The sequence below is a fragment of the Gouania willdenowi genome, chromosome 4 (genome assembly GCF_900634775.1).
Source record: "Gouania willdenowi chromosome 4, fGouWil2.1, whole genome shotgun sequence".
Lineage (NCBI taxonomy): Eukaryota > Metazoa > Chordata > Actinopteri > Blenniiformes > Gobiesocidae > Gouania > Gouania willdenowi.
In genome coordinates this window covers 9,588,585-9,600,262 of record NC_041047.1, presented here as the reverse complement: position 1 = coordinate 9,600,262, position 11,678 = coordinate 9,588,585, and the positions used below count along the sequence as shown (strand labels likewise).

Here is an 11,678-nt window from a genome sequence, read left to right as displayed (position 1 = left end):
GTTAAATGGTCCCATTATATGCCAACTGATGTCCTTTATTTATTTTTAAATCATAAAAAAGAAATGGTTTGATTGAAATTGGTGTTGCTGGCTTTGTTGCATGTGCAGCCCTGTGCTGAGAAGAATTCCTTTCCTATTCTCCTGTTTCCACTGTGACCAACGCAGCGCTGCAAGACAACAAAACAGCCTTTGTTGGAAAGGTCCTGATTTGGATTAAAAGCAATGAGTATGTGTTGGAGCGTCTGGGCTCTACTTCTCTTTCATCTCCTGTGTGCAGGGATCACTGTTAAGATCAGCTGTGAGATTAAGGTGGTTCTTCCGCTTCCTGGAGATAAAGGTGTGAATTGATGTCCGAGTGTTTGCTCCAAACTATTCAGCGTACTTTGAAAAAAAAAAAAAAAAAAAAAAAATCAATCAAGTGACCTTTGATTCGTTAAAGGTTATCAGATAAACTTTATCAGATTCAAATAAACTATAGTGTTTTAAAATGTTGTTGGGATGGGTAAACTTGTAATTAAATGCTGTTACATTTATTTATTTTCCCTTTTTTTTTAAAAATGGACGTATGAAAACTGTTTAACTTCCTCTCACACTAGAAATACACTGATTATACACATATGAGCTACATTAGAGTAGCCTGTGTAATAGATCTTGTGTCCAAATGGATTAGTCATGAGAATGATAACCTTTTTTTTTTTTTTTTTTTTTAATGAAAAAAAAATGAGAGTGATAACCTCCTTTCCTATGGTTCTTTGTTCTCGAAGCAGAAATTTAAAGCACATGCAGAAACCAATATTTATTCACAATGATCAATATGTTCTTAAAGCAATGCAGTTAACATTTGGCTTTGGGATTTATATAGATTACATGTCCTTGTATTGTCTATTTCAGCTCAATCAGAATCAGAAATGTTTTTAATGGCCATGTACAGTTTCTTGTACTGTCCTTAACAAAACATTTCACTCACTCAACCTTTGGGAAAATGTATCTGGACTATTTTCTACCAAAATAATTTTGCCTTTTCTGGAACATTTTGAGCAAATCTTTAATCACTGCAATGCTTCTTGAATAAATTACTTTGGATTGAGCTCAAACACCGAGCTAATTAATATTTTACATTTTAGTATGAGGATGACAGGATGGCATGTTTTTAACCTCTTCCCATCACCACTTCTCTGCCTCCCACCATTCGCTTCTTCTCCCTCTTTTAATATTCAGAAGTCTCTGAGCCCCTACTTGCCTGCCTTCCACACACAAACGCACACACACACACTTTCAAACACATGAAAGATGTCTCATTATCTGCTTCGACCAGCAGTCAGCTTGTAATCATACTGTTTATGAGTGTTTGCTGTGCTCGCACACATACGCACATTTCGTCATGCTTTCCATACTCTTTTTTTTTTTTTTTTTTTTTTTTTTTTTAATACATAAATGTACCCACTCACATTTTTCCATCTGTCATGAACACAGATGTCAAACATGGCACAAAGAAAGCCTCTGCCTCTGTGCTGAATAGAGCCAGAAATAGTGCTGGGTTTGACTTGAAATCAGCTTAAGTCTTCAAAGAGAATTTTTTTTTGATGCATTGAAAAGCAGTGTGAGAGGGAGATGGGAGGGAAGGGAGTGAGGGGTGGGGGTGGGGGGCGGGCTCGAAGCTGAGGGGAGAACAGAGTAGATCTGGTTCGTTTTATCCAGCTGCAAAAAGAGGGGCAAAAACTTCAAAGAATCATGTTGCCATGGAAACGGTATGGTCCTTGCTTTAAAACCCTACCCCAGCTACACACACACAGTCATCATCATATCGATCCAGCAGCTAATGCTTCAGTGTGAACGCACTCATCGCATCTTATCTGCCAGTATCAAGCTTCCTTTTCTGATTTTTTGGGTGTTCACGTCAGAAAACCTTGTCTTTGTAAAGATAAAACCTATCACTTCAGTTGCTTTCAGTCACAAGATGCACAGCCAGAAAGTCATGGGGTTCAAGTCATGTCCTGGTTTCTTTAAGCTGTGTTTAGTTGACTAATAATAATTCATAACATTGACACTCGACTCATAGGCACCATTAACAAAACTGTGACAAAGGATATTTAAAAAATAAGAGCACTCAGATTGCACAATCCTCCTCTTTGCCAAACATTTGGCAGTTATCTGGATCAATTATCCTGATTATGGTACTAGGATTATTTACACTATAAAGGCTTGGAAGACATTTCCATCCCCAATAATAACTATAGGTTTAAATTCATGGGCATGAAAAATAGTAAAAAAAAGAAAAAGAAAATTATTTGCACTCAAAGAAATGTATTATTACTGTTTTGAAATATTGCACATTTTATGGGTTTTTTTTTATGATTATCAAAGTATAAAAATCTAAATTTTTACTTATTTTATTGAAATTTTGTTGCGATGGGGTCCCCTAAAAAACCATTAGGTTGAACTGAGTGTTTAAATTGCTAATAGAAGCGAGTGTGTTTGTATGGGCTCATGATTTGCTGATGTTCACTTGTGGTATTGGTTTGGATACTGTTTTGTCTAGTGGATAAACAATGATGATCACAAGTTACCCATCTACTAATGCAATTGTTCATTTGGTTGTTTTTATAGGATTATTGGCACAAGGAGGACAACTGCCATGTATTTCTTAAAAAAAAAAAAAGAAGGCTGTCAGGTTATTATTTACAAAGGTTTCAAGGTTAAACAAATGTTTAGTCTTCAACATTGTGAGTATTTCATTGAGGTGGTACATTTTTCTCCTGTTTGTTTCGAGATTTTGTGCCTTATAAAGCACATATGTCACCGTGCACTAAAAACAACTGAGTCCAAGTACTTTTTCCTGTGGTCGTTTCCTGTGTGTGATAGATAGCTGTCCTGAGACTCGGGGGCAGCCTGAAAATTCACATTAGCCTGGAACTGGAAACTTATTTATATCTAAAAGCCTTTGTGTCTTTTTTTTTTTTTTTTTTTTTACCTTGCACACATCATGAATGAGCAACGCACAAAGACTAGGGAACTCATTAGAATTGCTACTTGTTTGTTGTTTTATCTTCCCTATAATGAAATACAGGATGAGATTTTGTAGTTACTTCTTGTTTTTTTGGGTTTTTTTTCTCAACGTCTTCACACAGAAGAAGTACCACAACAACAGGGCTACAGAGTTGACCTTGAGTTTGATTGAATAGCTCATATTTCTGCACTGGCTTCTTCTTTTGTCACGTTAAATCTTTCTTCATACATTCTTTTCCATGTTTTCTGCAGATTTTATTACACTCCCCTTCTGTAAATACGACAACAGATTATATATGTAGTTCCTAAAAAATAAAAACTGAGATTTTCTGTAATGCAAAAAAACAATGAGAACACTCCAGCTAATTGAAAGTAGGGCTTGGCGATATGGAGCAAAACTCATATCTCGATATTATTTCCTCTAAGTAGGAATAAATGAAATAAATCTCAATATTTTGAACTTGATAAACTTAAATTTAACTTTTGCTGCTATAAGGGACAGCATGTATGTGAGTTTTGTAGCGTGGCTGTTCTGGGACGTAGCAAAAGCAGTGGTTCCTAAAACTACTATTTTAATACAAAACAGAAATATATTGTTATAGACGATATTGTAATTTTCTTTATCGCTGAAATAGAAAACCCAATATATCTTGAAATTCAAGATATTGCCCAGCCATAACTGAAAGCACAAACAACACAGCTGATGATTAAAATATTGCATATTCAACTCCTCGACAAGGGTCTGTGTGTTTTTCTGCATCAAAAGGCATCTGACAGCCCTGCAAACATCTGACAGAGTCTGCAGCCAATGACCCAAACAAATGATTCATTCAGGAGCTCAGCAGAAACTGGAGTGAAGTGTCGTGCGGCCAATTTCTGCGGCAGAGGAGGCTGTGTGTTCAAGCACTGCATTTGTCACACTTGGTTTTTACAAGAACCATGACCTATATAAATGATATCATCAGAGGAGCGCCAACAGCATAGAAAAAACTAGTAAAACTGGAGGAAATGCTTAAAAAAATCATCAATGGCTGCTGTGATATGGATGTTGTCCCTTTATATAAAAATTCCAATACATAAATACTTATTGTGTAAAGTAGATATACACAGGGCAGATGCTGCATGTCAGCTGTGTCTTAGTTTGTGTCAGAGCTCTGTGATGACTTTTAATTGATAATCAATGTTCACTGTAGTTTTTGAACACGTTCAGATGAACTACGGCTGGGCCCATGGAACATCTCAACGCCGAATAGCACGTACCATGTACCTGAGAATTCAGTCAAATGACTCGGTTCCACCGAGAGGCTCTTGACATCCGCTCATAGAATATCCATGTCAAATTACAGCCCGATTCAATAAGCATTAATGGAGGAGTAGTCATTTGAAAAATGGGGCCCCTAACAAATTGGTATGTGTCAATGATTTGGCACCACCAACTGTCGCAATATTTGACTCACAAATAAATGAGAAAATGACTTAAATGGAAGTTGTCAGAAAAAGGGGGGTGGGCCCCTGGGCCCCTAATCAAATTGTGTGAGGCATAATCTTAATCTACGTTGATTTACCTTTGAAATGATTTATCACATGACTATGTTCCCAAAAATTTGGAAATTACCGGAAATGGGGGGTGGGCCCACGGTTCCCAGTTAAAAGAAAGGGCTCCAAGCATCTCATCATATTAATTCATAGAGTATTCATACCAAACTGCATTGTGATCTAATGAGAACTAATGGAGGAGTAGTCATTTGAAAGATGGGGCCCCCTGGCACCCCCGTGACACATACAGGGCAATGGGCCCCATTTATATATTGGTATGTGCCAATGATTTGGTACCACCAACCGTTGTAATATTTGACTCACAAATAAATAATAAATCGACTTTCAGTTATTTTTTTTTTCCTGAGCCCCAAATTGAAAATCAGGCTCATAGATTATACGTACCAAATTTCAGCCCAATCCGTTCACAAATAACAGAGGAGTAATTTTAACTAGTGTACGCAACAACAAGAACAAAAGCAAGGTGAGTGGCATTTTGAGTGCGGTACCCAGGCCTAAAAATAAAATGTAGCTTATCATTATCTCAACAATAATTCAACAGATGTTATTTGCTTATTTGCAATCCACCATGTTGGTCTTGTGTGTGAAAGTCTTAAAACCCAGAAACTGCTACTTTAGATTACCTTCATCGAATCGACACCATATTAAAACAGAAAAAGTTAAGCTTCATGGTACTAATCTTAGCTAAATTATTTATTCATGATGCCAAATTTCTCAAGACTCCACCCATTGTAGTCTGCCTAAAGGAATTTGAACTTTACATTAAATCCCTAAAATGTATGGAATCCAAACTCGCCAAAGACCTTTATTCAAAAATATTAGGATTAATTAAAATCAAGAGCTATTAAGTCAACTGCCAAATTTTTAAAATGTATTTATTTGTTTTATTTTTATTTCCATGTTATCTATGTTGTATAATGTCTGTATTCTTGAAGGAGTCTGTTCATGCTAAACATTGCAATATGTAAATTAAAAAAAAAAAAAAAATCGGTGTTGCCCTAAAAAAAAAAAAAAAAAAAAAAAAAAAAACTTGAACTGTTGAGAATTCAATGCTCGTGAACGCATCATCAACCATCGCGAGAGTTTGATGATATCCAAGAGGGAACCGTTTGCCCTGACTACGACTTTTAAGTCTTTCTCTCACTTTGCGTTTTAAACATTTTTGAAAGATTCTCTCCCTCCTAAAGCGATTAGTAACCGAATAAAAGCCAAAGGTTGCAGAAGCTTCGCTGGTTCTCTGAGATGTGCCAGAAACAGCGCAGAGACAAGAATGGCTTCAAGTGTCACTGCATGTCCGAGTCTCAGCAGCGGCAGCTCCTGCTAGCCTCAGAAAAACCCAACAGGTTCCTGGACTACTTCTCAGATGAAATCAAAAGGGACTTCCTGGAGTAGCTGAGCAGGCGGTTTGGCACCAAGAGAGTGCACAACAACATTGTGTACAACGAGTACATCAGCCAACTAGAGCACTTCTACATGATCTCCACAAATTGGGAGATGCTCATCGAGTTCACCAAATGGTTAGGTCGACATGGTTTGTGTAAAGTGGACAAGATCCCCATAGGCTGGTACATCAAATACATCGACCAGGACCCGGAGACCATCCGCCGACAGAAGGAGCAGGCAAAGAAGAAGAAGTAGGATTTGTACGATGAGAAGCGCAGCGCCAATTTCATCGAGGACCAGGTCCGCAAGGGGAGAGAAGGGAAAAAGACTGATGACAGTCTGGTTTACATTGAGCTGAAACCGGGAAGAGAGAGGATAAAAGAGTTGGGGCTTCTCTAGCTGTTCCATCTAAATCCAGTTTTGTTCTTAAAGCCCTTAAAAGCCTAACAATTATCATCGATCAAAAGGAAGGACATGTCGTCCAGTTGAGACTCCAGTAACCAGGATTTCAAACAAGTTTGAAAGCACCTTGTGAACGCGTAATCTAAACTAACAACTGTGTCTAAGGCTAAGCAAAAAATGACGAGGCACAAACTCATCACTGGAATCGGGTCAACAAAAGGGCAAAGGCGTCGACGTGGCCTACAAAGATTTCGCTCAGCTTGCCCATCGTGAATGTCGTAAAGGTTGACCGCGGATTCTCGGGAGAACTGCCATGTGAGGTCACAAATGGAGCTTCAATATGGTGTTTTTTTTATTAAAAGGTCTTTCATTAAAAGGCAAGCTGAAAGAAATATTCGTAGGCCACGTCTTGCTGACCTCGAGCTGCCATGTGAGGCCAAAAATGGAGCTTCAATTTTGTTTTTCATAAAAAGGTTTGACTTTTCCTTCAGTCTCTCTCTCTCTCTCTCTCACACACACACACACACACACACACACACACACACACACACACACACACACACACACACACACACACACACACACACAAAGAAAGTAGAATAAATACATAATGCATTATTCATACTTGTTTGTTGCACTATTCAATGAAGGCAACATGAAACCCCACATTGATCCAGAGGTCCGGGCGCCGGTAGGACGCCTCCCACTTTCACCCCCATTGTGGAGTCTCTCCGGCTCACACGCACACACACGCAGTCTGCCACACTTCCAGGAGTTAGAACCACTGTTCGAGGAGGAATCACTACTAGGCCATCTTTGTTTTTGTTTGTTTTGTTTTAACATAAGAGGGAACTCGTACTTTTTTTGTTTCCCAGCGTGGATTTGCTTCCTTCTCTTTGGGGATTTTTTTTTCACGGAGCTGCGATGGTTTACGTCGCTGGAGTTGTGGAGACTTGAAGCGGAGAGTAAAGCCAGTGCGTTTCAACGCCGCAAAGTTGTAACACTAGTTTTCCTTGAAGTTTTCGCTTCTGGCACCAGTGGAGGCTCCGCGTTTCCGCCAGCCTGTGAACCCCACAGCCAGCCACCATGGCGGGGAGGACGGCGGAGAAGCCTCCGGGTTCGTCACCGACTCCGCGCTCTGCTTTCCGGGATAGGCGGCGCGGTGTTCGCCGGGGCTGGCTGGCTGTTTCCTGGAGCTTCGTCTTTACTGCTATTTCATGTGGATATTGCACAGCTGAAACTGAGTTTTCCATATTGGAGGAAGCTCAAGTTCTGTCTGAACAGATGAAAAAGCTGTCCTCACAGGAGCTGGGAGTTTTTACTATGCAGGTAAGAAGAAAATCAGCTGTTGGAAGGGATTGTTTTAATGTATAAGGGTTGTGGGTTTAAGTCCCCCCTGTGCCACAAACAGGCCTACACTTACAGAAACGCTTAAATGGGGAAAAAAGTGACTAAAACGTGTAATAAAATGAAGCTTTATTATTGCTAGAGTTGCTTTGAAGTTGGGTCACATTTAAGCTTGTCTCCAACATGTGTTAATGGGGCTTTGCTTTATATGTATTCTGCTTTAATGCTCCATAAGGAAATATTTTTAATCACTGCTGGGGTCTATACATTCATTGCAGGACATGTTTTTAATGTCTCTCGCAAAATTCAATAGTAATACAGTAAAAAAATAAAATAAAAAAAACACACTCACACCCTTCTGCAAAGAGAAAGCAACAAACAGAGCATTTTCTTTCTTTTCTGTAGATGCCCTCAATTGTTTATCTTTCTGCTGACCAATAACTACACGATACACGTCAATAATACTGCGTGACTTGCAGTCATTTGGTTTGAATGTGGTTGTGCTGCATCGATGAGCACATGTCTGAGCACAACAAAAAATGGAGGGCATGCCTTTCATTTAGGAGGTAGAAAGTATCACTTTTGCAAACATCATTAATGCAATCAACAGTTATTTTGTGTTTCATCTTTCAGAACAATAAATGTGAACTGAGTGTAAACATGGCATGTGTGCAACTGCAAACCAAGGATTTCCCACTGCCATCCATTCATACTCCTGTTTTTCCTACTTATGCTTCCCATGTGCATCAAAAAATGTTCATGTAACCCAGTTTTCCCCCCCTTTAGACCTCATTTAAATGGTACCCACTTTAAAGTCGGAACATCTATCAAATGTCACTTCTTTTTTTTTTTTTTTTTAGATTTTATGACCAGTGATGTAGTCTGTTACCATCCTACTTAGGTATTGCTTATCCATATGTTCCCACAGCTCAAGGTCAAAGCCGCACATTGCTTAAAGTCTCTATTTAGCAGACATGGTGTATTAAACCCTTACACAGAATTTTTAAAATACATTTTAAAGTCATAATCATGGAATCATTATGCACTTGCTCTTTTTATTTTAAGCTTTTTTATGTTTTAGTGTCATCCGTTGCTGTCTGGAAGTGTATAAAAAAAGCATTTTTTCGCACTCACCCCAGGGCTGGGCGATATATTGAGATTTAAGATACATCGGGGTTTCTTTTTTGGCAATATTGAAAATTACAGTATTGCCTATATTACCTTATTTTGTTTTAAAATGCTTGTTTTAGGAGTAGCTGCTCTCACGACTTCTCACAAAACCATTAAAAGCCCAGTTAGATGGGTTTCTGAGTGCGTCATAACCCAGACCTTCCCCCAAACAAGCCACACTACAGAACTCACTCACACATGCTGTCCTTTATAGGAGAAGAAGCCAAAAGTGGCACATTTTGTACACATGTTTATTAATAATTTATGTGCCTGTGTGGCATTTTGCATCAGCAAATTTAATCCTGAATTGACTTTCTGGTCAGACTTAATTCGAATTAAAATTATCGAGATTTATATCGTATATTGCCTTTTTGATGAAAAAAATATCGAGATGTAAGTTTTGGTTCATATTACCCAGCCCTTACTCACCATAATGAACAGTGTTTTGGCATAAAAAGCAATGGTAAATATTGAATTAGGTGAAATTAAATCATTAAAACTACATGATTTGTTTCATACCTATAATTTAATATAAAAATATTCAGGTCTGTTTTTAAATTGTTAGTGAGCTATTAAAACCCAATGCAAACCCCACCATCAGTCCTGAGAAACATTGATTAATCAATTGGCAGGAGGTGCACAGTGCTGTGTTGGTGGGAGGCAGGTGGTGTGGGGGGGGGGGGGGGATTGGAGGTGTTTAGCACTTCAGAGGCAGAGGCGCTCACAGGCCCTGAACACAGAGCCACAGCAGCAGGGGGGCCCCTGGCCCCAAATGGTGTCTCATCTCCTGTGCCTCCACACTGAGCTCCCTTCATCTCAGCTCTGGGAATCAGCTTTGAGGCCTTCCTCTGATCTGCTGCTGTCGCTGCTCATCCATCCCTGAGCTTCAGTTTGTGTCCTATTTCTAGCTCCTTCCATCATTTTCTGCTGTTTTTCCTCCTTCTCTTTCCCCCATATGCATTAATTTTAGTTTTTGTTTCCTGCTGATGTAAACACTTCAAATAATTACTGCTTGTTACTGAAATGAGCCTGAAACGCTTCTATTTAATTAGAGGGAGATGATTTCTGTATTTCGTTCTGTTACGATTCCCATAGTTCCTCCTCATTTTGGGTTTACAGGAAAATGTAAAAGTCTTACTTCTACAAACAAAATGCTTTGTTTAGTATAGTTTTTTGTTGCATGTTGGGAAAACCTCTGTGTTGTCATGGGGTTGAACAAGCTGAGAAAAACTGACTCTGTACGGTGGTATTTGTTGTTTTTGCAGATGTCAGTTGAGGTGAGCTTTTTTGTCTTTCAGGTGTCATTCTCTTTATAAATCTATCTCTTATTTTGACATGAACATTTATGTGTTTCCAATATAGTTTTTTGCTAAAGAAAAAATGTAATCACCGGTAGTTTAATTGCGCTTTGAACGTGTCTCCATTAAAGGTTGTTTTGAGCAGGAGCCTCGTAACTCTCAGAAAATTTCATCCCGTGAGTCTTCGCTGCAGGAAGATGAACATTCAAAACCTCCTCTGGATTTCTTTGTTGTTTGCTCTGATATGGCAGTAATAATTTTCACAAGTATAATGCTAAGAAATGTCTCTGTCTATTCTGTCCACATGTATCACGCCATGTTTTTCCGGAGAAAAGTGGTCATGTGACCAGGTATGTCACATAACGAGATACACCACCTCCCGTGATGTGTAATTGCAGAAAAAGTGTTTCCATTGCGATTATTGCAATATTGGACTGCTTTTTTTCTAAGTTCAAGTGTTTCCAGGACCGTTATTTATTGTGCTATTTAGATTTTGCACATTTTTAAAGGTAATGGAAACACAGCTGTTGACACTGCAAGCGTTCAATATCTTTTGAGGACTTTGCCGTATTGAGGGCATGTATTTCGGATTACATCTAAAGGTTTTTTTTTTTTATTGTAAAGTGAAAGTTCCGGCATCTCGGTTTAAAGGGTAACTCTACTCCTTTCCACTCCACCCCTCATTCTCTGGCAGATGTGTAATGTGAGGTTCTTCTGACTCACTGGGTCAGCTTTGTTCAATCTGTCATTGAGTTACTTCATCACCAGGGGGACTTACGGGGGTGTAGTTGACACTTTAAGTCGAAAGGTCAACTCTCCAAAGTTGTCAAATTTATGTAGCAAAACACGTCGGCTAGGAAGTCATTTTCATTGTTGGAGATAATGTTTCTGGTGTAGCAGACAAATGATGTCAGCATCCAAACTTTAGGGATGACTAAAGTTACTGCAAGTGTTCATTGGCCTGTCTTTTATGACTTTCAGTGCAGCAACATATACATTTTTAAGGCAAATTAATCTAAAAACCTGCAGCACTCTTGTATGCAGTCTTAACATGAAATGTAATCTTATTTTCCGATTTCCTTTAACCCTGAACCTGTATATTACAACTGTCAGGGTTCTCACCGTATAGGAATTTTTCACAGTATAGGGGGTTGCACGCTGCCGACTTTTTGAGGGCCATCTAAGGAACCTCACTATTCGATTTCGATTCAGGGTGCTACGATTCGATTAATCAACGATTACAATATTAACAATCTAACTGATCTAACACAAAACTGTTGAAAACTGAACGTAGGGGGTGCCATTGCTCCGAAGGGGAGAAAAATGTTAATGTTGGGGGCCCCTATGCTCAACAGCGCTAGCGAAAACCTTGATTATAGCTGTTCATATTACACAGTTCCACCCACATTTCTCCCTCACTGTTGTGACCGTTGTCACATCTAAGCGCTAAGAAAATTCAGATTAAGTGTTTCTTTTCAAATGCTTCTGGTTTTGGGTCTCATGTTTTTAGCGAGA

General features: G+C 38.9%; 1 protein-coding gene across 1 annotated transcript in view; it reads left to right on the top strand.

The window, feature by feature from the left end:
- Nucleotides 1–7,434: 7,434 nt before the first annotated feature.
- cachd1 (cache domain containing 1) overlaps nucleotides 7,435–11,678 on the top strand; it is an 85,098-nt gene continuing 80,854 nt past the window's right edge. The window contains exon 1 of the mRNA XM_028444724.1: nucleotides 7,435–7,677. Coding sequence (XP_028300525.1) covers nucleotides 7,435–7,677 — 243 coding nt within the window. The remainder of the gene's footprint in view (nucleotides 7,678–11,678) is intronic.